General features: G+C 42.3%; 1 protein-coding gene across 1 annotated transcript in view; it reads left to right on the top strand.

Annotated features, from left to right (window-relative positions):
* The window catches only part of csmd2 (CUB and Sushi multiple domains 2), a 222,569-nt gene extending 198,402 nt beyond the window's left edge, over positions 1–24,167 (top strand). Inside the window, exons 54-72 of the mRNA XM_044052677.1 lie at positions 84–257; positions 502–675; positions 4,358–4,546; positions 4,785–4,958; positions 6,033–6,215; positions 8,302–8,478; positions 9,952–10,131; positions 10,243–10,416; positions 10,517–10,690; positions 12,846–12,919; positions 13,324–13,435; positions 13,715–13,894; positions 15,566–15,631; positions 16,320–16,481; positions 18,300–18,412; positions 19,057–19,144; positions 22,068–22,200; positions 22,599–22,776; positions 23,340–24,167. Of these exons, the coding sequence (XP_043908612.1) occupies positions 84–257; positions 502–675; positions 4,358–4,546; positions 4,785–4,958; positions 6,033–6,215; positions 8,302–8,478; positions 9,952–10,131; positions 10,243–10,416; positions 10,517–10,690; positions 12,846–12,919; positions 13,324–13,435; positions 13,715–13,894; positions 15,566–15,631; positions 16,320–16,481; positions 18,300–18,412; positions 19,057–19,144; positions 22,068–22,200; positions 22,599–22,758 (2,687 nt within the window). The 3' untranslated portion in view covers positions 22,759–22,776; positions 23,340–24,167. The remainder of the gene's footprint in view (positions 1–83; positions 258–501; positions 676–4,357; positions 4,547–4,784; positions 4,959–6,032; positions 6,216–8,301; positions 8,479–9,951; positions 10,132–10,242; positions 10,417–10,516; positions 10,691–12,845; positions 12,920–13,323; positions 13,436–13,714; positions 13,895–15,565; positions 15,632–16,319; positions 16,482–18,299; positions 18,413–19,056; positions 19,145–22,067; positions 22,201–22,598; positions 22,777–23,339) is intronic.
* The last annotated feature ends 954 nt before the right edge of the window (positions 24,168–25,121 follow it).

The following is a 25,121-nucleotide window of genomic DNA, read 5'->3' as shown; positions in this document are numbered from 1 at the left end:
AAACAAAGTTAAAAGTTGTGCACTTTAAAAGTTGAAAAGACTGATATGTGACCTTGACTGTTTCTTTACCCATTCATCCGTAGCTGGCCACTGTGGCACCCCAGAGCCTATCGTGAATGGACAGATAATTGGGGAGAACTACAACTATCGAGGCAGCGTTGTGTACCAGTGTAACCCGGGATTTCGTCTCATCGGTGTGTCAGTGCGGATCTGTGAACAGGATCACCGCTGGTCAGGAAACACTCCTGTCTGTGTCCGTGAGTATCCGGAGATAATTCAATTATTTAAGCTCTGGGTGAAGTGTGTTGGCTAGAATTTCAAAATCCGTAGTAAGATCACCATAGATCTCTACTTGAGCGACATTAAACTGTAAACTGTTTACAAGTAGATTATTTTAAGAGCGGTCAAGGGTGAAAATATTAAAATGTAGCTGCTGTGGGACAAATTCAGACAATTTCACTACAATTTCATTGTCATTTTTTTCTCCTTTGACCTTTCCAGCCATTACGTGTGGACATCCTGGCAACCCCACCTTCGGTCTGACTCAAGGAAACCAGTTCAACTTAAATGACGCCGTGAGGTTCGTCTGCAATACGGGATACGTTCTGCAGGGCGCTGTGAAATCTGCCTGTCAGGCAAACGGGCAGTGGAGCAACTCCCTTCCCAGGTGTAAAAGTAAGTGGCGAGTACATCGCTGAATGCATGTGTCATGCGTTTCTGCATGCAGATAAATAGACTTTGATAAAGGCCCGATATCACATACCATACCATTACCAGCCACATTGTTAAAAAATGGTGCGTCGGCATTGAAAGTTGGAACTAGCGATCAGATTTCTGCGTTCACACTGACAGAAACATTGGATATGAGTCACTTTAGCCTGGTAATCTGAACATAGTCTATGTGCCTGGAGAGAGAGAGAGAGAGAGAAAACAGTTTATTCAAAATCGTTTATGTTAGCAATTGCTAGCCAACTGGGATGCAGGCAAACTTGATGTACCATAACAGGAGGAAATGAGTATTGCGGTTGCAGAGGCCACAAAATCAGCGATGGCAAGACTCTTCATCATCTCAGGCTTAGACGACACAAGAGTCTCTGCCAATGCCAGAGCTGCATTTTTCTGCTTTCTGCTAGAGGCGTACTGGCAGACGATTTGAAGACCATGCATATGGCGAGTCACCTCATTAAGTTCCTCCGCACACAAGAAGAAAAAAAAACAAAACAAAAAAACTAAGGTCTGCTGAGTCTTTAGTGGGACAGCCCGCTCTGTCACAGCTGATGGAGCCAGCAAAGACAGGGAGGACCCAAAACCAGACATAGGTAACCAAGTTCAGTGAATGAACTTTAATTGAAGTAAGCCAGGCATACAGACAAATGAATGAACAAGCAGGCAGGTACAAAAAAAACACGTTACTACTTGCAGGTAAGAAGAACCGGGAGCAACACACTGGAGAATTAGCTGACAGTCTCAAAAGGAGCTGGTGGATACAGCTGGTTTAAATACTGGTTGGGAAAATCAGGAGGTGGTGTAGATAGAGTGGGCATGAAAACTCATGAGAGGGAATAGGAAACACAAGCCATAATAAACGGGACTGAAACAGAAACCCAAATAGAACATTGGTATATGTACTGTATATTTACACCTCAGCAGTTTTGTGCACACCAAATACAAAAGGTTGGTCGATCTCAAAAAAATTCTTCCTCATTTCCTCATATAGTTCTCTTTTTGTGTAGTCCTCCTTTTATTTATTATCAGGTATTAAATTACCTATTGTATTCCACGAGGTCATACTTTCTTTGACCACAAATGACCCCAATCACAGAGAGCGGAGATGGAGCGCAGGGATACGCAGAAGGAGCAAGAGTTTAAAGGCGTCACTTTCTGGGAAATTAAAATGGAAAACCAAAGAAAAACCTGGATCATTTCATTAACACTGTCTCAACCGCATGGCCCGTGGAGGATTTGAAATAATATTTACACGCGGTGTCATTTCCTCTCCGTCTTTAAGGCTCAGCCGTCTGTAAAGAAGTCTAACTTTGCTAATCACGTTGCAGAGATGGCTAACGATTATCACAGGATTCTTGAGAGTCCTGTGTGCTGTCTTTCTGGGGAATAGTAACTAGTACTGCTTTACTTTGAATTTGCAAAGCAAGGACTTTGGCAGTGTTTTTTTGTGACAAGCGATGTATCTCAAAACCTCCACGTGAGGGCTTCGTGACAGGCACAGGAAGGGGCCGCTCACAGGGATGGACCCAGAATCTGAGAAGTTAGTGACGGAGCCAATGACAGATTGACTTATGAGATTGTTTTAAATGAGGAGAGAAGAGATGTTACCCTTTTTTTTCAGACACGGGGATGAGGAGGTTAAGCGTCCCACAGGAATACTCCCTCAGCGTTTATTAAAAAAAAAGAAAAAAAAAAAAAGAGTAGGGACATTTTCTCTCAGACATATGCCTTGGATCTCTATGCTTTAGTAGTTGCATCATATTAGCATTGGCCCCGTTTCCATGCAGATGCTGACTCTGAGACGCGTTGTGTGGCAGACTCTATGTGTGGATGTGGGTGCCTTTTGCGGCGGTGCTTTATCCTCACTATAAAGACATAAGTTGACATAAGTTAAGTCTGGTCGTCAGTCGGATTTATCACCTTAATTACAGCACACAAGACATATTTGGTGACTCGTGCTTTCCTCTCTGTCATGTTCTTCTTCCCCCAAGTAGAAAACTTGAAGTTCTTTGACATCTGCTATATCCGTCTCACCTTTGCCGAAGCAAAGCTCAGCCATTGGCTTTTCTTTTAAAGGCAGAGTGGGAAATTGATGGATACAGAAGGCAGGAAAAGAGGTGAGGGCAAGGCAGGAGTCAGTCAGACAGAGTTAATGATTTCTGTGGACTAGATTTTAACTACAAGAGTCTGTAGGGTCCATCAATAATGCAGGAAGCAGGAAAGTACCACCAGCCCAGCCAGTTTTCTATCCCGCTCTAATCACTACCAATTTGAGTTACAGCAACAGAGCCACAATAACACCTTCTTTGGAGGACTTGAGCATGTTTATTTGTCTTCCAGCAATAAAAAGTAAAAGACACAGAACAGAAAAAAACATTCACTGACACACCACTTTACAGGACCATTACTTGGCAGGAGACCAAGGGGAGGAGAGGGTGACCGGGGTCCCCACTTCTGAGTCGAACAGAGATGGATTACCTCAGCCCGTCTTCCGTTTTCACTTTATTCTTTTGTCTTCCTCTCATCATTTCACTTTCTCTCCCACTGCCACACACACAAATGAACCAGGAGGTCAGTTGTTTCAGGCGACTGCTGGATCACTTTTGAGCCTATGCTGCCCAAGCACATTTGTACAAAGCTGAATTCCAAACTTGGAAAGTCTCACACTGAAGCAGGTCCAATGCTTTTACATGCACTATAGTGTTATTATGCAGCGAGTTGTAAATGATGGCACCACAGGTCAGCACTCCACTGAAAGGAATACATTAAAGTGGTATTTGGGGGTTATTTAGCTGTGCTAGCCTGTCTGGGAGCGTGCAATAAGTGAGCTTTTAGGCACATTAGCATACAATGGGTTCATTCTGGCCATGGCAAAAGCAAACTCGAGGAGGGGGGTAAGACTGGCATAGCAGACTGGGGGCATAATGGCTGTGTGGGCATAGTTAGAGAGTGTTTTAGAGACCATTAGAGTTTTGGCATCATAGTACACATTAAGTTGCAGAAATTGTTGATCATTGTACTCCGACTTTATTGACATGATGTAAGGTTTTGGTTTTGTGTCTCTGTTTCTGAAACATTGGTGCTGGTAGCAGTCACAGCCTGACACTCTGTCGCAAATTGTAATACATTCTGCACCATCATGGTCTCTTCCTCTGTAACCCTGTATCACACCTCCCCTCGCTCGCTGTCCCTGGCTCCTCACTCATCCCTCATTCTCGTCTTGCCTAACTCCCTCCATCTGGTGCTAAACTGACATGGTGCCTCTTCTCCCGTGAGCTCTCCATCCATCACCATCTCTGCAACACTGCGGCCAGCAGGAGACTGGCTCTAATGAAGCAAATGTTTATTTCCGGAGTCTGCCTCCTACTTCATTTAGAGTGGATGGATGGATGCCGGATGTTTGGAAGTAGTAAATGAGAAAAGTAGTGGACACAGAGTAAATGCAAAGGGAAAATTACTTCCAAAATGAGCATTTACTTTAAATCTATATCATGGCTGGGGAAAGGGTCCTTAAAAAAAGTAATTATAGCAAATCATTATATCAAAATGCATACAATTTCTACACAAAATGCCTTTCTTCTTCTTTGTCTCCCTCATTTCCCCTCACCAACACGTCCCTCCCTGCCTTCAGTTGTGAACTGCACAGACCCAGGACACTTAGAGAACAGTGTTCGGCAGGTACTGTCCAGTGGGCCACACCGCTACAGCTTCCAGACCACTGTGTCGTATCGCTGTAACCCAGGCTACTATCTGCTGGGTACCAGCTCCGTCTCTTGTCAGGGGGACGGCACCTGGGATCGCTCCCTGCCAAAGTGTCTGTGTGAGTACCTCAACTCATGAGCCACTAAGTGATAGATTAAATAACTGGTCTAGCCCAACTGGCTTAACTCCCACTTCTAAAAGGAAGTCTTGCTCTCCATTTTTAACTCTAAAACTTCTTAATAAGCTGGATTTTAATTCACATTTTCACATGTGCAGGCAAATCGACATCACTCAATCATATGGCATAACTTATTCACCTGTTCTCTTTTTCACATCTCTCCCCTTTGATTGGACAGTGGTGCTGTGCGACCGTCCCACCATGCCGCCGTACACCCAGATCTCTGGCGACCGTCGGACAGTGGGCTCAGTCATTAGGTATAGCTGCATGGGTCCGCGCGCCATCATTGGCAACACAACGCGAATGTGCCAGCTGGACGGCCAGTGGAGCGGCTCACCCCCGCACTGCTCTGGTATGGAACGCTACACCCAGACAGACTGCCTGACTCGTGATTTGTACCAATAATAATGAAGACAAACCCCATTTTGAGATGTGAAGCACTTGACAATTTTTAAGAAAGTTTAGGATAAAGTGGTAGAAGATGGGATGGATGGATGTTTTAACAAACAGCATGGGGCTGCTAATATTTGGTGCGCACTGCTCTTTAGCCCATCTTCTCAACTTGTTCTTCCCTTTCTGCCTCTAAACATGAATAATTTAGATGTAGTACCGCTTTTCAGTACATGGTTTATATCTTAATGCTAGGCCAACAAAGAAAGAGTTTGGGTGGCAGCTGTAGGTTGATGCCTTTCTGCTCCACAGGCCTCAAGGGCAAAAGGAGTGTCCCCCATAAAAAAAAAGTGCTTTAATCTGCTTATATTACACTGGAAGAACTGGATTTTCACACATCAGCAGTGTTATGGAGCAGGATAAACACATCGGCCCACGTACAAGAGTACATCTTCTCTCACAGCGACTCACTTCAGGACTCCTAGTACCCCTGAATGTTCACAGATACGAAAACGCACACACACAGTACCATAGGCGGCCTGACGATAAACTACTACCACAGCGACAGTTTAATATCACAATTCATGACACAACCTCTTTATAAAGATTTCCCTGGCTTAGTAATATTGACCAACTCTTTGTGAAATAAGGAGCAACAGCAGTGCCCATCAGTACTAAACGATGTGGGATTGTTTTAAATTGAGGGCATTTGACAGGATTATGGTGTGAGGTGCAGAATACGTGTGTATGTCAGGTCGATCAGTTGTATTGATCATTGTCTATGGCTTAAACAATTACATATATATATATATATATATATGTGAATATATATACATATATATATATATTTGTGAATATATATATATATATATATATATATTTAATATACACTTAATATTTGGTAAGCTAGTCAATATTATATTCCTCTTGGGTGGCAGTCACATCTCTAAGTACATACTTAATTTGAAAACTCACTCTTACATCAGTACCTGATCTCCACAGGAATGAAATCAATTATTTTCTTTTTGCTTTCCAGGAGAGTCTGCCGGACTGTGTGGTGATCCAGGGGTTCCCGTGCATGGTATCCGTCTGGGCGAAGAGTTCACAGTGACCAGTGTTGTCCGCTTCAGCTGTGAGCCGGGCTATATATTGAAGGGTTCCCCTGAGAGAACCTGTCTAGCCAATGGTACCTGGCTGGGAACACAACCTGAGTGTCATGGTAAGGGATACGTCCGTCTGTTCTGATAAAACTAGACTGGACGACGGTGGTGATGCTATTCCATAAACCCAGAATGGTCTAATTATAAAGTAAGATGATATTGTCCATGATTCACAAGACAGTTTTTGCACAAGAAGACTCTGGCCAGTTGAATTTCACGAGGACTTGTCCACTCTCCCTTACATAGAGGCTTGAATGGTCATATAACAGATCCTTCATGTACTGCATTTGGGGGAAAAAAGGATAGAATAATATGCCATGTGATTGTAGCTATGGGAATATGAGGCAATGAGAATTATTTTCTACCTAATTGAGGGCAAGTTGAGAGTGTAAGGTGAGAGTGGAAAGCGGAAATACTGATAGACAAGATCAGTAGACAGATTGTTGTGGTATCGGTTCATTTGTGGTGAGGTGAGCTCTCTAATTTGCAGCTCTAAATTGATCAATGACCCAATGAGTCAACCTCTTTAGAATCGGCATCTGCAATGTGAAGGAAGAGCTTGAAGTATGGATAGATGCTCTTTTGTGGAGAAAAAAATAAAACAGTCAGAATCTGGCCCAGAGGATTTCCCTTGTGTGTAGTGGGAGAAATTCTGGACACATCCTTATTACATATCGCCTCTGACCTGGATGGTCCAAGATTCATAATGATAATGAGGACTGAAGCTACACCTACACGTCCAAGTTATGATATGTGTGTTACTACACTGAAGCACTACATTGGCCATTTTAGAATGTCCTTTACTCAACATTCAAAAAATCAAATAGAAAGAGGCTTTTTATAGATGATCTCTCATGTGGCAATCTTGTATCACGCTTAAGTCTTGTGTGTTTGAATCAGCCTTATTTGGATCATTATTAAGTCATTTACTGTCTATACTAGTAGGCCCCGCTTTATTTTTATTATCCTTCCAGCTGTCAGGACACTCACAGGACACACTTGCTTTTTCCTCCGTTTTCCTCTCATTGGTTATGGATTCGCAGCATGAGCAGCGGTATTTACTCATCACTTAGCGACACACAAACACAGAAAAAAAAGTTTTCACACCGTCAATCTGGCGATGTCTTCCATCCTCAAATCTATTACTCACATTGTATTATTCCTTCTTTGCCCCTCTCTTGCTCGTAATGAAGACGTAGCTCTTCCGAAACGTACAGAACGGATAAACTCGGACCATGTGTTTACCTATATACATTAACAGATCCACACACATACAAATTCAGCAGAGTTGAGAAATCCTTCACAAAATTGTTAATCACCCGTAATTCACGAGTCGATTAAAAAGAAAACAAGTTTTTATTGTGCAAGTTAAAATGTCCATATATTTGCAGTACTGTTAGCAAGAAATGTCTCATAGATTATAAAGCGTTCTTTCTAGAAGCTTCTCTCTCTCCCATGCTTCACTTGTGGTCCCTACACACACACACACATGGAAAACCCTTTCTTCTCATACCACCACCTCTCTTCTTGGCCTCACTCAGTCTCACTCCCTCTGTGGCGTGTGGTATGCCTTCTAGCCAAGGTTGCCCACCTGTTCTCAGTTGGCACAGACTTCAAGGGCCAGGTCACATCTGGTCATTACGGTAAGGCGATGCCCGGAGGTCTCTGGGGGCCCCGGGGCAAGCTGGAGACTGTAATGAACAGAGTCATTGCTGGCGGATAGGACAGACATGACGGGATTCTGTGAGCAAAGTATTTGTCCATCAAGCAGAGTTATATAATGAAGCTCCTATGGATGTATGAAAAACAGAGAGAAATGGAAAACAAACCAGGCTACATGCACAGAGAGATATAGTAGAATATTAGCTGGATAAACTCGTTCTCTCAATAGCTTGAGAGAATGAGTTTAACCAGCTTTATTCAAGACAACAGGTTACTAGAGTAGAAGACATGTGTGGAGGATAAAGATCTGATCTTTCCAAAGGCTCTGTAGAATCTGCAACAGTATAGTGCCAGCACTCCTTACCCCAGCCACTGTTCTCCCCACCTCACTTCACTACACATGACATTTTACCTTTGGTCATTTGGAAAACAATCTGTCAGTGAATACTGACTTCTTTTTTTTTTTTTTCCCTTGTTTTTTAGTTGTATCCTGTGGAAACCCAGGAACTCCCCGGAATGCCCAGATCCTGATCCACGATGGCCTCACGTTTTCCAGATCCATCACTTACACTTGCAGGGAGGGCTATTACTCTACTGGCTTGCTCACTCGACACTGCACTGTGAACGGTACTTGGACCGGGAACATGCCTGAGTGCTCAGGTAATTAACAGCTCCAACAGGAACGGCCTGAAAAGTGTTTCTATTCGTTGTACTTGTCTTTTTGGTCCCTTTCTTAATGGAAATGTATGATTCAGTGGTTACATATCAATAAAGTCAAATAAAAAGGAAATCCAAGTTATGTAAGACAGGTAATGTCGGGCTATAAATGCATGAGACGCTATTTTGAAGGCAGATATTTTTAGCAATTCATGTGGTGTTTTTTTTTTTTCTTTCTGCATCAGTAGGAGGATATTGGTTTGTGGCATGATCCACTCAAATGGCACAGGCCTGACTGACAGGCCTTTATCATCATATTTCACAAAAGACACACAGCTGCTGCACACAGCCGTGAGACCCCGGCAAATAGAGGTCACCAAAAGAACCTCTTTTTTTGTCCCTGAATAGAGAGGATGAAAACCTTCTCCAGCACCATTATGGTGTTCAGAACTCAGTAATGCATAAAGGTAAAGGTGTACATGTTGACACACAGCATCACAGTCATGTGAATAGGAGCAAAAGAAAATGTTTATTCAACAAAGCCTCTAACTTATTACTGTGAGGCGAATGTTATAGCCCCCTTTTTATAGTGTCCTCAGTATTATGCACAGGGTGAGGTCTAGGGTTTGTGGTTGTTCACCTTCGATTATCTAAAACCATATAAGTGTTGTTACAGGGTCAGTAGATGTTGTGGCTGCAGGCAGATCACTCTAACCAGGGCAATAGGGAAGACACTACAATTCTGAGAGGCCCAGTTTCCTCAGCCGACTGGGACTGTTGCTGAAACACCAGTCATGTCAAATCTTGAGAAATCATTCACATTTTCTTTCATCAAGGAAAGCGGATTTTACTTCTTAGAAAGCAACAGCTTAATGTTGGCGCTGCAGAGTCGCACAGTGGAGCTCTGACTTGTGTTACTCAATCACACTGTTTTTCTCCCCCCCCACAGGACATAAAAGAATAATTAAGGAAAAATATGGTACATTTTGGAGCTACTCTAGCGGGATTACCTGCCTAAGATTTAGTCTCTCTGCATCCTGAAAGCTCTCAGCTGTAGACAATCAAAGTGCAAGGGCATGTCTTTCAGATGTGAAGCATTAAATCACACCGTGGGTGATTGTGATTGAAAAGTCTTTTTAGCATATACTGCATGTGGTATAAACATACCATCAAAAAGTGGTTGTCTATAAATTAAGTGCTAATTGCCCGTGGCGACGTGTCAGCTGTGATGCTTTTTACATTAAATTTTGATGGTGAGGTGAAATGCTTGGGTCAAGTGCATATAACAGTCCATTAATTCTGAGGCTCCATCCAGTGTGTATTCCAAAATAGTGTGTTTACTTGTTTCCTTTAACCCCAATTGTGTGTGCCATTGGTTTTCTTATTTACCAAGAACTGTGACATGCGACATGATGGCTTACACGTTAACTCATCAATGTCCTTGTGTCTAATTGACACGTTCTTACTTTTTGACAGTAATCAACTGTGGCGATCCTGGAGTGCCAGCTAATGGGGTGAGGTTAGGGAATGATTTCACTTACAACCACACCGTCAGTTTCCAGTGTTCTCCTGGTTTCACCATGGACGCTGACCGGGCCTCCACACTTGTCTGCACCAAGGATCGTACCTGGAATGGTACCAAACCACAGTGTAAAGGTAAAGTTGTGTGAATAGCAACACAATGACCGTTCCGAGAGATATTATGGAAGAAAAGAGCAAATGGGTGCCGTTGACCCGATCTCAAAATGCATCTGTGTCTCCTTGTAGCAATCATTTGCGGTCAACCGCCCACAATCCCAAACGGACAGGTCGTCGGAACGGACTTCACCTGGGGCTCCAGCATCAGCTACGCCTGTAACCAAGGTTACCAGCTGTCCCTGCCCACCGTGTTAACATGCCAGGGCAATGGGAACTGGAGTGGAGAGAAACCTCAGTGCTTCCGTGAGTGTCCCCGCGCTTGAATGCCCAATAGCATTACATGTCGTTGATTTGTCTGTGACAAGACTCACATTCCTCTTCCCGCCCGCCGTAATCATTGCAGCTGTGTTCTGTGGAGACCCAGGCACCCCAGCCCAAGGGAGGAGGGAGGACAGAGGATTCACCTACCTGTCGTCAGTCTCCTTCTCTTGCTACCCTCCTCTTGTCCTGGTGGGCTCTATGAGGAGATATTGCCAGTATGACGGCACTTGGAGTGGCACGCAGCCCTCTTGCATAGGTGAGCTGTTACCCAGTGCACACAACAGGGTTATATTTAATAACCTTGCATTGAGTTTGCTTACATGTTAACACTTTATTTCTTTTGCCTCTTTACGATCAAGAAATAATGACTGCGGAATCATTTAACATCGCTAACAAGGTGTAACAATTATGTCTTTTGGTTGATCCGTCTAATTATTTCAAAACAACTTGGAGCAATCTTTCAGAGCTGTGACTTGAGTACAACCAAACTCTTTCTTCCCTATGTAGACAGAATATACTAAATAAAGTAAGACACACGCATGACACACTTTCTTGAAGGTAACACTGGGAGCCAAGTGTCGTCATAATATTGTTTCTGCAAAAACAAAACAGAAAAAAACTAATTTATTTAATGAGTAAGCTTTTCTGAAACACTCTGCTGAACCGTTAAAGGAAATGGAAAATCTGGTGCTCCAGCCTCAGGTCCATGGTGGTATTTGGAGTTTAAGTAAAAAGGTGTAAAATATGCACACAAATACAAACCTCTGACCCAATAATTCGTAGTAGTCTTTATAGTCATGGGTCACCAGTAATTTCCCTGCGTACGAGTCTTTTATCAGCGAGTTTGTTTAGGCCCTGGTGGGAAACTGTAGTGCCTGACATGAGGGAAAGGTTTAACTTATTAGAAATGTGAACCATCGACCAGCCAGAGGTAAAGCAGCTACCGAGCATCTCTTGCAGCGACTCTCTGTTACTCTAAACACCTTAGAAAGACTGGCCTCTTGTGGCCTCTTGTTCAGCCTCTCAAATTAAAGATGACTCCACGAAGACTAATTGAATCCTTCTTGAGAAATGAGAGGTGCTACTTTTTAATTAGGGGATTTTGAAGCTTCCTTATGAGGACAAAAAAAATGACAAAAGAAATAAATGAATGAACAAAAGAATAAATCAATACAGGAATAAATGAATAGATAGGTAGATAAACCAAGAGAACGAATAGATAAGTGCAGAAATAATTACAGCAATAAATAATAGTTTCATTTATTCATTCCTTTATGACTTTGTGGATTTCTGTATTTATTTATGAATTCATTCGTTCACAATGGAGGTTCTGGGGCTCTAGTGGAGCAAGACTGGTTACAGGTGTGCGATGATTTAGCTTGACTGCTTCTGAGTGAATGACTAAATAAATAAATAGAGAAGTAAACAAATTAATTATTTATATAAATGAATAAATAAAATGATTATTTTATTGAAAGAAAGATAAAATGGGTGAAAAAGAGATGTGAATGAATAAATAAATGCAATGATGTATGTATTTCTCCATTTATTTATTCAGTTTGTTTTCATTTATTTATTTTACTGAAGGCTGTGTGTGAGACGCATGATTAACGGCGTGTGGTCTGATCAAGGAGGATAAGTGTGTTGTGTTATAAGCTGCTTCGAGCAGGGATTGAGCCTATACATTACATTCAAATCACTAATAATACCTGATTTCCCACTGGTCAAAAAAAACATTAAGAGTTTAAACAGGTTTCAGTGGGAATGTGATAACTTAACGTTCACTCCTGGGTCAAAATGGCTACAATGCACACAGGATGCTAAGACCCAGGTGAACATGCTAAATTCGTCTTTAATCTTCTCCAGCACAAAGCTACAATGCAACCCTACTTTGTTTTTTAGAAGGATTAGAGCTACGTGCTGATGGGACAGCACTCTGTGTAATAGTGTTTATTCATTTGGGTCATCTAATCGTAGAGAGACCAAAGTAAACGATGCAAAATAGTGACATGTCATTAACACTGAGAGCTCTGCAGTTGTTTCTTTCTTCGTTTCTGGCGCACCCACGACGTCACGACGCATGGGTGACAACAACAAAAACCGGACCAAACCACTGACTGTGGGAAAGGGAATCACCTTTTTTTATAGTGGCTGCACCTGGGTTTAAAAATCCCGGGTGCACCTGCTAATTTTAATGTGAAAGAGCCTCAAGAGACTGCAGCAGAGCGCGTGTAATGAATATGTCATGTCAATTTATGGCCTTGACTGTCACAGTCAATATTTCATGCTTTAATTTTGAACATTTCCCCACACAATGTCTCTTAAGTGATGCATTGTGCATATTATAAATGCGTGCTTGCTTTAACGTAGTAGTTATTAAAGTGTGTGTGTGTGTGTGTGTGTGTTTACAGATCCCACCCACACTACATGTGGCGACCCTGGCTCTCCTCTCTTTGGAAATCAGAACAACAGTCAAGGCTACCAGGTATGAATATGTGTTTTGTGAAGGACATTTTATGAATATGTTGAATAAAAATCTAATTAAAACCTGCAAGAAAAAGCATTTTCTTTCCATACTGTATCTATACTTTAAGTCAAATTCTTGAGTTCAATTCTGAGCACAGATTACAGCAATTGTAATCTTCTGACACCTGCCAGTAATATTTAAGTTGACACGATGTCGGAGAAAAAGACAAAATATCGACCAACAGCCTCATTCAATATCCCAGAAACGTCAAGACAAGGCTGTGTTGCTCCACAAATTCAAGACAATATACTTCTATTTTATCAAACCCAAAACATCTGATCGTTAAATATTGCCACGTGTACGTGTGCAAAATCAGGTTTGCATTTTGTCCAATCTGCATTCTGTTGTTTGTCCCCACGCAGATCAGCAGCACTGTGTTCTTCAGCTGCAGAAAAGGCTACTTACTGCAGGGCTCTATTTCTCGCACCTGTCTGCCCAACCTCACTTGGAGTGGTTTTCAACCTGACTGCATTGGTAAGCACACTGTCGGCCAATAACTCCAAAAATATACAGCACATGCTGTATATTTGAGAGGGAATCAAAACCTGGAGCCAAAGTTTTTGCATTGCTCAAAATCTGACATATGCTGTATATTCTTTTCTGACCCGCACACCTCCGCCCTCCGTGGTATTTTTCCACATTTGCTGTCTTCTGATCCCCCTCTTTACATAATCTCCTCATCCCAATTTTAACCCGTCTCTCTAAAACCCACTCTCCTCTTTTCAATCTCCTCTCTTTCTGCCTCCTCTCTAGCTCACCACTGCAGCCAACCCGAGCTGCCGGCCCAGTCTGATGTGAGAGCCATTGAACTACCATCCCTCGGCTACACGCTCATCTATACATGTCAGCCGGGTTTCTACTTGGCTGGAGGATCAGAGCACAGGACCTGCAGGTCCGATGGGAGCTGGACAGGGAAGCCGCCTCTCTGTGCAGGTATGAACACGGTTCTCTTAACTCAACAAGGGAACACTGCGCCTCAATTTCTACAATATTATTTACATAGCGTGAATGCGTGCACATTAGTTGTACTTGTTGTACTTTGCAGTCGGGTTGTGCAAAATCAGTAAAATCAGTAATTAATTTAATGATTTACTGATTTTAGTCAGAATCTGTTAGGATTAAATGGATGAGCCTTATTCAGCAAACAACTAGAAGGGATAAAAATGATGATTTATTGGGGAGATATGGGTTCTGGCTAAGGGTAAAGATTAAATGACAGGTTGCAGAATGGACCCAAAGACGCCTAAGAGGTGAGTGCGGCTGGATGAGTGGCCAGTTGGCAGAGGGATGAGCTGGGCATCAGCCTGGTGAGGCAGGGGGTTTTAAAATATCTGAAAATTATGAAACTAATGATAGATATTTTTTACTTTAAACTGAGGAAGGTAAATATTCCTACCCGTTAGTTATTTGCCTCTGAAGCTCTGGAAGTTTGATCCTTTGTTATTGGATTTTGTTATTAAGGTTTTGATGTGGAGAACCTTAGTGGTGGAAATTGCACACTATGTATTGAAGTGTGCACATGACCCAGTTTCCCAGGGAAGCGCACAGGTGTGCTAAACTGAAAACATTTCAGCACTTGTTGATAATGGGCATTTTCTCTCCCTGCCACATTTATTAAAAAAAGCAGTGGGGGGTCTACTCTGTACTAGTGCTGGATTTAGTGGTGACTCACGTTGGTTAAGTGGGCATTTGGCTAATGTTGATGAATCGCTATGCCAACTGTTGCATATTCTTCGACACATGCCAGAAAAGAATGGCCCATCCATGACAACATTACACTGCCTGGACATACACACACAGACTATGCAAACCTGATTAGCACAATGCATCCCATTGATTAGGTTAGCAGAAGTACCTCTTATAAATGATGCAGCCGTGTTAACAAGGTCTAGCAGAAAAATAGACTGCCATTAAGTCAACCCCAAAGCATTGGCCTAAACACATATAGGGGGAGGAAGAAATAGAGTAATCGACACACAATTATCTACGGCAGACAAATGCAAATGGTTTAAAGAGAAATGTACAGGGTGATGCCTGTGCCGTTAAAGTGAAAGGCAAGAAAGAGAAGTGGCCTTTGACCATATGGGATATTAACAGCGCCTGCGGGGGCAGCCGACGGAAGCACAGCTCAAAAGACTGGAGCGGTGTGTGAATATGTTTTGCTTGTTCGTGTCTATACATTCATCCAAGGTGATGTTTGCGCTCGTAAACCTCAAGTCGGTGTGCCTGTCTTTGTCTGTCTCTGTCTGTCTGTCTGTCTGTGTGTGTGTGTGTGTGTGTGTGTGGTGGGTGGGTGTGTGTTTACTATAATGGAGGAGAGCAAAGGCCCTCTGTGAGTTGTAAGGCATTATTAAACTGCTTCCCTTGAAGCTGCAAAAACTGTGTCTGTAACTTACCTGAAGCCCTGCAGGGACACCTGGGCTGCTCTTTGACAAATGAGTCAAGTCCTGTTGCAGGGCGCCTTCAGTCTGGTTGTGTGGAAGTTGACAGGAGGTGCTTTTATTGTTCTATTTAAAGTTGTTGGGTTTTTTTTTAAAGTTTGATCTTTTCTTTTCTCTTCCTGAGACGTTTACTCGTGTTCATGTTTTGTTTTGTGTTCTTTAGCTGATAATCGCCCAAGTGGCAAGAGCCCAGTGGGAACTGTGCAGGAGCCGCCCTCCAAATTACCAGGTAAGACATGATCCTATTTGCATTTTAATACACAAAAGAATAAATCTTTATTGTGATTGTTCTCGGAAAACTGTGAAAAAACAGTCTGGCAGCAACTCTGGTGGCAGCAGCCATAAAAAATACAAGCATAACGAACAGAACACTAAAATCACTACAAAACACTTTTGTATTTAAAGCGCACTATAAATAATAAATAATTAATAAAGTGCTGGTATTTTAGGGTTATGGTCAGGGGGGCGATGGAGAGGCGGGGCTGCATTCAGCATCTCGTGTCCTCAGTCCTCAGCGGTACAACACATTTCATAGCTTGTGGAAAGAAACTGTTAATGTATTTCAAAATGTTTGCACTTTTTCCCACCCCGGACTTATCACAAAGTGTTGATATTAATCTACAATACACTATGTCTAATAAGAAATAATGCATTCTCTTCGCTTCTCTCCTCTTATCTGTAGTACTTGTATCACTGATTCATTCCTCCTCTCAGTGTAAATCTACTCTAATCAGCAAAGTGACTTAGCAAATGATTTGGCAGCCTCCGTTCACTTGGACAATTTAGTGGGACACTTTTGGTCTCTGTCCATGGGTCCTTCAGAAATAAAAAATAGTATTCTAATATTTCTTCAAGTTAAAAAACGAAAAAAGAAAAATCCTCACATCCTTTGCCGTATCTCCTCTTCCCTCGAACAGTTCCTGGTGGCGTATTTGCAAAGAACTCTCTGTGGAGGGGATCCTACGAGTACCTGGGGAAGAAGCAGCCTGCCATGCTCAGCATCACTGCCTTCGAACCCTTTAGCAACCGCGTTAACGGGACGCTCATCGACCACAGTGGAGTAGAGCTCAAACTAGCTGGTGGGTATTTTCGTCAGTGGAAGTTACAGTCAGGGAGCGATGTCACAAATCTCAACGCTCTACGTTTTTTTTTTGTCGTATAAAAGTCCTTCCTCATGTGTTCGTTTCAGCTCAAGTGGCATATCTGTGAGACTAACTCAAGTGAGGACAAGAAGCAGTGAATGAATGTGTTCCCTGCGTGAAGTAGATTATCGCTGCGCTCGCAGAACAGCAGACATTTTATTTTTATTTTTTTCCCCTGTGGCATAATCACTGTGCAGCTGTGATCATTAAGGAGGAATTTGCATCTGTAACGGTGTGGACACTTCACTCTGCTGTACCTGGGCGCCATCGAGCTACAATACGCTCTGTTAAAAATGAGTTTCTACAGCGACACTGAGTACCGCACTCTTGACTGAAAGTTAGCCAGTGTAGGTTGTTGCCATATCGCTTTATTGTGAAATTCAACATCAAAGGTCCAGTGTGTGAAAATGTAGGAGGGTTTATTGGCAGTAAATGGAATATTAAGTATAATATAAAGTGTGTTACTTTTAAGTAAACGCTGTTTGGTTTTTGTAGCCTTAGAAAAAGCCTTTTATTTATGTACGTTTCAACAGCAGGCTGAACAGATCAGATTATCATATCTTGAAGGGGAAAACTGCACAAATGAAGAGGAGCGGCTTCGGCCAAATTAATTAGCCGATGCTCGAATCAGTGAAGGAGAACGAGTAAACGGCAGGGATAAAAATAAATGAAAATGTTTAAAAGCACATCTGTGTGACACGCTCTCAATTCACCATGAATATAGGCATCCCATATATGCTGTCGTCTTCTGTCAACCCTCTGTAATGCACCAAATCCACAGCCAAAGATGCTTTAAGTGTCTCTATTTGTCTACTGTCACTTGCAATGTGTGACTCAAATGTGCAAACGGCATGAAGCCCCATTGTGAAACACACACAGTTATGTGCCAAAGTTGCTACTCACATCTTTTTTGAGACACACTTTATTTGTTAATTGTATTTATTTATTTATTTATTTATTTGTCTGAGCGTCAGTCAAGAATACAGTTCACGACTAAGAGCAATCAAGCACAGCTTTTAGATACAGAGGAAGGCGTCGACACAGAATGCTCAGACAGTGAGTCAGGTTCAGTTTTTGTACGCCTAATAGCGAAGGACTCTTCCTCATTACTCTTTGTCGATTTGTGATGAATAACTAGAATCCCGATGACATCGGTCAAAAAGCTTCATTCTAACTTGTCGACAACACTTCCTTCCAAAAATGTTCTCTGTAAACCCTGATTGTGTATCGACACTTCAGTTTCACCTAATCCTCCCTGCAGCTGTCCTCCAGTCGTGTGGATGTTTTACTTTCTCTCTTTTCAGCAGACAACGTTGCGCATCTCGTTTCGACCTCCACAGTTCACCGTGGCTTCCGTTTTCTGTATTGAATGACAGTTCAGTGAATTAAACTCTAATCCTAGTTACAGTAATAGCTGAACAACGGCTACGAGACACAATGAGTACAATGAAGACATGCGATGCCACTCTTTTTATTGACTCTTTCTTGATATTAGATTACCTCTTGTTCAGTGCTTATTTTGTAACGTATAATCATGTCAGACACTTACTTCCAGTCTATTTTGTATTAAGGAGGACACACTGTCAAAACACCAGTGATGATGGACATAATTCATAGGATTTATTGTTCTTTATTGTTGTTTCTTTTTCGATTTCTGAAGACTGTAATAATCATTTCATTACATCTGTATCACACAACCCATGAGGTTTCAATGCAGCTGTTTCTCCCAAATAACTGTACTGTTTATTCCTGTAGGTACATATAAGAGGGAAGAGGCTCAGCTCCTGCTGCAGGTCCACCAGATCAGAGGTCCTGTGGAGATCTTCGTCAACAAGTTCAAAATAGACAACTGGGCCTTGGACGGACATGTAAGTGCAAGTGCCGGGTCAGGTTCAATACAACACCTCTCTTTGTTACTGCAATGCTATTACATCACACTTTCACACACACACACACACACACACAAAGCTGTTTCGTGAGAAATGCACAAGTTACACATACACACTAACCTTGTCACTCTGGGGAGATTGAGAGCCCACCAAGAGTTTTCTCTTTAATTAAAATGTCAGTTAAATCATTGCCTGGTAATCAGTACTCGACAGACCCTCGCTCCACTCCTCGCTTCCATATCAACCCCCCCCCAACCTCAGGCACCACCGTCGCACAAACACTATGGATATTATTAACAAAGCAGGTCACAGTATGTACAGTTTTTCATGCACATTTTCTGAAAATGTAAACCCACAAGAGTTTTTGTACAAGAGCACAAGTGGAGCATCCCTCGTGTGTAACATCCCTACGTGTTTACGCTTCGGCTGAGTGTGTTTGTGCTCTTGGGCAGAAAACCGTCATATTAAATGTCAGCCACAAGAGCGCCTCTTAGTTCCTTTGATATGATATTTTCGCTTTCTGCATGCTCCACCTCCCGACACTTTGATGATACACTCTTTTGTGAAGCCCGGGACGTGAGCGTTAAAGTGTCTGTCTTCCATTCCTCTCTCTATCTCTCTAGGTGTCCTATATCTCCTCATCCAACTCCTTTGTTTACCAGGGATTTGTAAGAGGAAAAGGCTTCGGACAATTTGGTCTCCAGAGACTGGGTGAGTGAAAATCCATTTCGGCCAAGTGGTCTCCTGACTGTATACCTGAACACAATGAAAACCTAGCCAGGCAGGTGACAATGGTATCTTCAGCTGGAATCACAGGAGTGGAGATTAAACTAGGGCGGGACCAGAAACCAGAATGGCTAAATAAATGGCCCTTACCCCAGAGAAACAGGGATGTTTTTGTCTTCCACAAAACATGACAAAGACTACAGTTTGCAAGCTGTCTGTGAAGGTCCTCAGTCATCCAGTTTATAGTCATCTTCGGTCGTTAGCGAAAATGTTAGCTACGGGACAACTGAAAGTCCAGTTGCCTACAGCTAACTACTGAAGACACAGTTTGCAAAGTTAGCCATAGCTCAAATTCTATTGTTGCTTTTTGGACAATTTGACAAAGATGGTGTGAAGACCAAGGGTTTTATCCTTTGGAGACCACATGAAGATGATGAGATGATCTCAAGCTCATACATTGAGCAGGAGCTGTGAAGGCACCACTATATGGTTCATGTGATTCATGTAGCTGGTGCTGTTGCTCTATGTGCACCAATTTCAAGACTGACTCCACTTCTCAAGGCAAGTTACACAAAATAATAAACAGCAAATAAAGGAGCTCCGACTACAACATTTTTGTAACACCATTAGTGCCAACAAACCTAAAACATCACCGCAAGTATCAGAAACGACTTGGGACAGACTGTCTATTGGAAACAAACAACGATTCTGACCACAGTAAAAACTCCTTAAGTAACTATTTAGATTGAAGAGGCTTGTTTGAAAAGAGCTGAGCCACAGAGGAGCCTCACTATGCACAGAGCTGGCCACCAGACGATTCATTTTCATATTCTGAATACGAGTCCAAACAGATGAACGGAATTGTCTCCAATTAGCCCCGAAATATGAAATGATTACAGCAAAATAAATAATCTAGAAAGAAACAAGAACTGGGAACTCAGACAAAAATAGCTGTCCTTGGTTAAATAAATTTTTTCTTTTGTATTTCTTTTGGCTTCTCCCTCTCTGGGGGTCGCCACAGGGGATGAGCTGCATATTTGATTTAATAGAGATTTTTAAACTGGATTCCCTTCCTGCCCCCTCCGTGGCTGGGGTTAGGGTTAGCAATGAGCAATAGAGATTAGGTTACCTTGCTCAGGGGTACCCCAGCCCAGAACCGGCAACAAGCCCAATTCCCTTCTGCTCAGCCATGCATATTTAAAGATCAATAAATGTGATTCGGTATATTATTGTCTCTGTAAACGAGTGTGTTAAGAACAGGATGAGCATATTATCACGTTATGCTTTGCTTGTTGTAGAGATGATGCTATCTGTAATGTGTGTTTAGGTCGACATGTTTCTTTTTTATATATTAAGACACCATATGTTGCAGAACATTTGCAGTCTAAATGTTGACCCTCAGTTCTTTTCTATATTGATGTACAACCGCTCAACTCGGTGCCTCAAGAGAATGAATGTGGTATGTTGTATATGTTGTATTGCTGTGCCACTGTGTTTCGGACTAAATGTTAGTGACCTTGAGTAGAGCTGCAGGTGCTTTCACTGTATGCAATTTGTTGTGCTGGTTTTTCCCCATTTATTGATTTACTTTTACAAATGTGACAGCGCATCGAGTGAATGTGGCTGTGAATCCAGAACAAAGAGCTGAATACAATTCACAGACGTGATGAATAATCATAAATTTACAGTACATCCACACTCACACGAACATGGAAGACTATATGTACATAACTTTATGTAACTTTTTCTTCTGCCTCCCACTGTTACAGACCAATTTGAGTTATTTAAGTTTGGATTTCATCTCGTTTTTTAATGAACACTTAAGTCTGCGAAAGACATTAATATACACTAAATTAAACATGTACAGCCTGTCCCCATGGTGCTTAGAGGAGGAAAGTGTATGTGCGACACAAAGACATGTAATATTGTGAGATATGTGACTCTGTGTTCAGATTTGCTCCCTCATATGGGACAATAACCTCATGTTAACTAATCGATACAATCACTCAAGTGGACAATGCTACTGTTTTTGGTGGGTTTTTGATGATAATGTGAGCGATGAAGACAGATTTCTCAGGAATTCATCATCTTTTAAAAAAAACAAAGACCCAGTTCGTTTGGCCATATTCCAAATTGGCTGCAAAACAGATTGAAGAGCAGACGCGTAGGTGCAATAACAGATCTAACATAAGCAGGGATGTGGAATTGAGTATGGTTGACATAGATTAAATGTGTGTTTACAATGGGGAAAGTTGCCTGAAAGTGGATGTGAGAGTGGTAGCTGAATGAACAGCAGGTGCAGGACCCTCTTCGCCTCCTCCTCCACTTCCACCCTGCCACAGCACACCGACTGAGCAAACAGCTCTTTATTAAAACACAGGACTGGGGATGGTGCCAGGTTTTCATGTGTATTTGTGATTAAGTGCGTGTGAGAAAGTGGAATATGAATCTGGGACTTGGGTTAGATGTCATGGAAACAATCCTGCTCAATCTGTCAACATTTCTGTGTCGTATTTAAACTCAGCGGTGGTGTAACCGTGAGTGTGGTGTTAGTGTGTTTGTGCATCTGTTTTGTGTGCCCGAGCTTGTACAGCAGGGGGTTGATTGGCAAACACAGCAAAACCCACTAACTGAATTCCTTCTTGTTTGCAACTGGTCCTTTATTGGAGCCTTTCTTGGCACTCTGTGGCAAACAGGTGGACCGTCACTCCACCACTGCTGCTGCAGAAACATGCTGTACCTCTGTCAATTAGAGAATGATCCAGGAACGAGTGAATAGCTGTTGGCTTTTGATTTTGTTTATAAAGTATCACTGGAAAGATAAGGGAACATGACTTAACCAGGAGGTAAAACAAGTTAAATCATTTCACTTTTGTTTTAATTGTACTATTCTCTCTTTTCCCTGCAGAGAGTTTAGATTCCAGCAGAGACAACCCAGGATACAACTTTGCCTCCAACAGCAGTTCAGTGGCGGCAGCCATTTTAGTGCCTTTTATAGCCATGATCATTGCAGGCTTTGCTCTGTACCTCTACAAACACAGGTAATTTCTCCACACTGCTGCCTCGCAAAGTGCCATTAGAAACAGCTACTTCTAGTTTTAGTGTTCTCTCATCTGGAATACTTTTTAATTCTATCTATCTATCTATCTATCTATCTATCTATCTATCTATCTATCTATCTATCTATCTATCTATCCATCTATCCATCTATCCATCCATCCATCCATCCTTTCTAGCTATTTAGTTAGCTCCTCTATTATCCTCTTTATTATTATATAATGAAGGATAAAGACTTCTGGCATCTTGTTGGATAATAATGTACGTGTGAATTAGTGCTAAGAAAAACCACCCTCACATATACAGTAGTTGTACGTTTGAGGCTTTGATGCGCTGTCCACACATCGCTCACTGTCAATTGTCTTAATGAATGTCTCTTCAGGAGAAGACCCAAAGTCCCCTTCAATGGTTATGTGGGCCACGAGAACACTAATGGACGAGCAACGTTCGAGAACCCGATGTATGACCGCAACATCCAACCCACGGACATCATGGCCAGTGAGACAGAGTTCACCGTCAGCACAGTGTGCACAGCTGTATAGCAACTGCTTCCTCCAGAGGTAAAAGTTCAGACTTTACCAGGCTGTCTGGCTTTATGAGCCAGTGAGAGCCTTAGGCATAATTAGGTCTACAGTTCTCTAAAATGAGCTAAAGTTATCACCTTGTGGCTTCCCTGAGTTAGCGGCACATCCCCGACATTAGAACTGCTGAAGCAACAACTCAGATTCAACTTTCTAAGTAAACATTTTATGCAGTCCTTCAGTCGTCCTCTGCCGATTATGATTCGATTTCTTCTGCTGCGTTTCCTTTGATCTGTATCTCCCATATTAATGATTCCCATGTGGTTTGTTTACACAAAAGATAGAATATATATTTTTAATTTGAACACTGTTGAAAATATGAATGCTTAATGCTACGCTAATGCTTTTATCTTCCCTCTTTGTGGTTCCTTCATCTTAATCATCTCCATTTTTTTGCTCTTTGCTTATCCTCTTTTTTCTTTTACTTATATCTGTTACCCTGCGTCTCTATGTGCATTTGCTTTCATTTACTGTTTTCCTCCTTCCCCCTCTCTCCCCATGACCCCCATGTCTTCTTCCCCTACACCCACGTGCTCTGTTAGATCTTTTCATTCATCGTTGATTCATTTAGGGGAGGAGAAATGCATCTCATCTTTGTCTGCCTGCCTGCCTGCCAACACTGGACAACCATAGTCCCACAAGCAGCGGGCAAGATGAAGATTATTTTATTTGCTTCAAGAAACGCCACCAGTGGTGGAGGCTCTTACTAGTGGGGGATGAGACGAAAAAAAAAAGGAAACCATTTGAAGAAAACAGCAACTGTAACAAATGCCAAAAGCAAAATTGCTTTTTTGTAACCTCACGTGGTTTCTGGATCATTTTCCATATTTTGAAGACACGCTTGAGCCTGAAACTGCAGCGGACTGGAACACTGCTGGAAGGAAAGCTGTGATGACTTTTCTCACCTCCCTCCGTCTAAACCCAAAGGGAATTTAATGGTCAACTTTAAGTCAAGAAATTGACCTGTAGCTAACAGAGATCTCTGTGCAAGCGAACTGTCAGGCAGGTGTTGGCCTGTCGTTGGCCTCTGTGAGTCAGAAAGAGACAGTCTGGACTGTTTCGATTCACACTTCTCTCCGTTCTCCATTTACTTTCCTCTTTTTTTTTTTATATGCTGCTTGCTTTCTGTGATGAGTACTTGAGAACCTTGCTTTTTCCTCTAACTGTGTGCTCCTGAGGTTGTTGAAAGGTTTCATCAGAGGCCCCCGGGTCTCTTGCTGAGAGTGAATTAAAAATTCAGTGAGTTTTGAAGGCCACGTTGAAGACACACACACATATCCTGTCGTTACTTTTTCCCCAGCTTCGGTCCTTTCTTTTTGTCTTGAAAGCAGGGATACACATTCTGCTGGCCAAGGCAGCTGCATACAGAGTGGGGGAATTTAGCGAAAGCTGCTGGAGAGAAAAAAAAGCACTTAGTGAATGAGTGACTTCACATGTATATGCGGGTAAGAGGAAGAGAGAGTGTGTGCGTGTGTGAGTGCAATCTGTCCTAAAATATCTCCCGTCTGTTACCCAAAGAGTTGACCAGGTAATTTGATGACATTTCTTTATTGTTCTCTTCACTTACACTCCTCACCGGTATATGAATCCAAGTACCAGTGTACAAATTCTGCACACAGTCAAAATAGGTTACATCCGTGCTTCCTCTTTCCATTTGTCTGTGTCCGGGGAGGCTGAGGGAGAAAGCGTGGCTGGACAAATCCACCTTCAAATGTAACGCCGAGTTGTTTAATAGTGTCAGTTTTGCTCCAGCACAGGCATTGATTACAGCTTATCAGGTCGTTCAGTGGTGCTCGAGGAGAAAAAGGAAACAGAAAACGATAGACAAATCCACGTCTTGGGACTGAGTTATAATGTTTTGTAATATAAACCATCATTTTTTTTTTCATTTCTAGAAAAGACGCCACAGTCTTGGCGTGTTTCTCCGGTTACATGCTACAGTATATACCGGTATATGTCTTGTGTATGAGATCCAGATGCAGCACAAGCTCCTGAAACATGGCCCTCAGGAACACAAAGATCAAAAATGTTCAGCTGAAGGCGAGTGTGAAGAAGGAACCAATCGGTGAATTTGTGAGTGAATTACATTCAGGTCTTTTCCTTCCCACGTTTATATCTGGGAAAAAAGGAGGCGTGTTTGCTTTGTTTTGTCTTTGCTGATTAAAACACTTCAGAGGGCATGTTCAGAGGAGGCTGCTGCCACACCGATCGCTGCCCGTGCATTTAACTGGAAGCGATTGATAGGAAATGCTCGTTGTCACGTCCACACCGGATCCCAAACGCACACCATTACCACTGATGAGCCAAAACCCCCCCCCTCCACC

This window comes from Solea senegalensis, linkage group LG20 (assembly GCF_019176455.1).
Source record: "Solea senegalensis isolate Sse05_10M linkage group LG20, IFAPA_SoseM_1, whole genome shotgun sequence".
Taxonomy (NCBI): domain Eukaryota; kingdom Metazoa; phylum Chordata; class Actinopteri; order Pleuronectiformes; family Soleidae; genus Solea; species Solea senegalensis.
The sequence above is the reverse complement of the archived record's forward strand: the minus strand, read 5'-3'. Positions and strand labels throughout refer to the sequence as shown.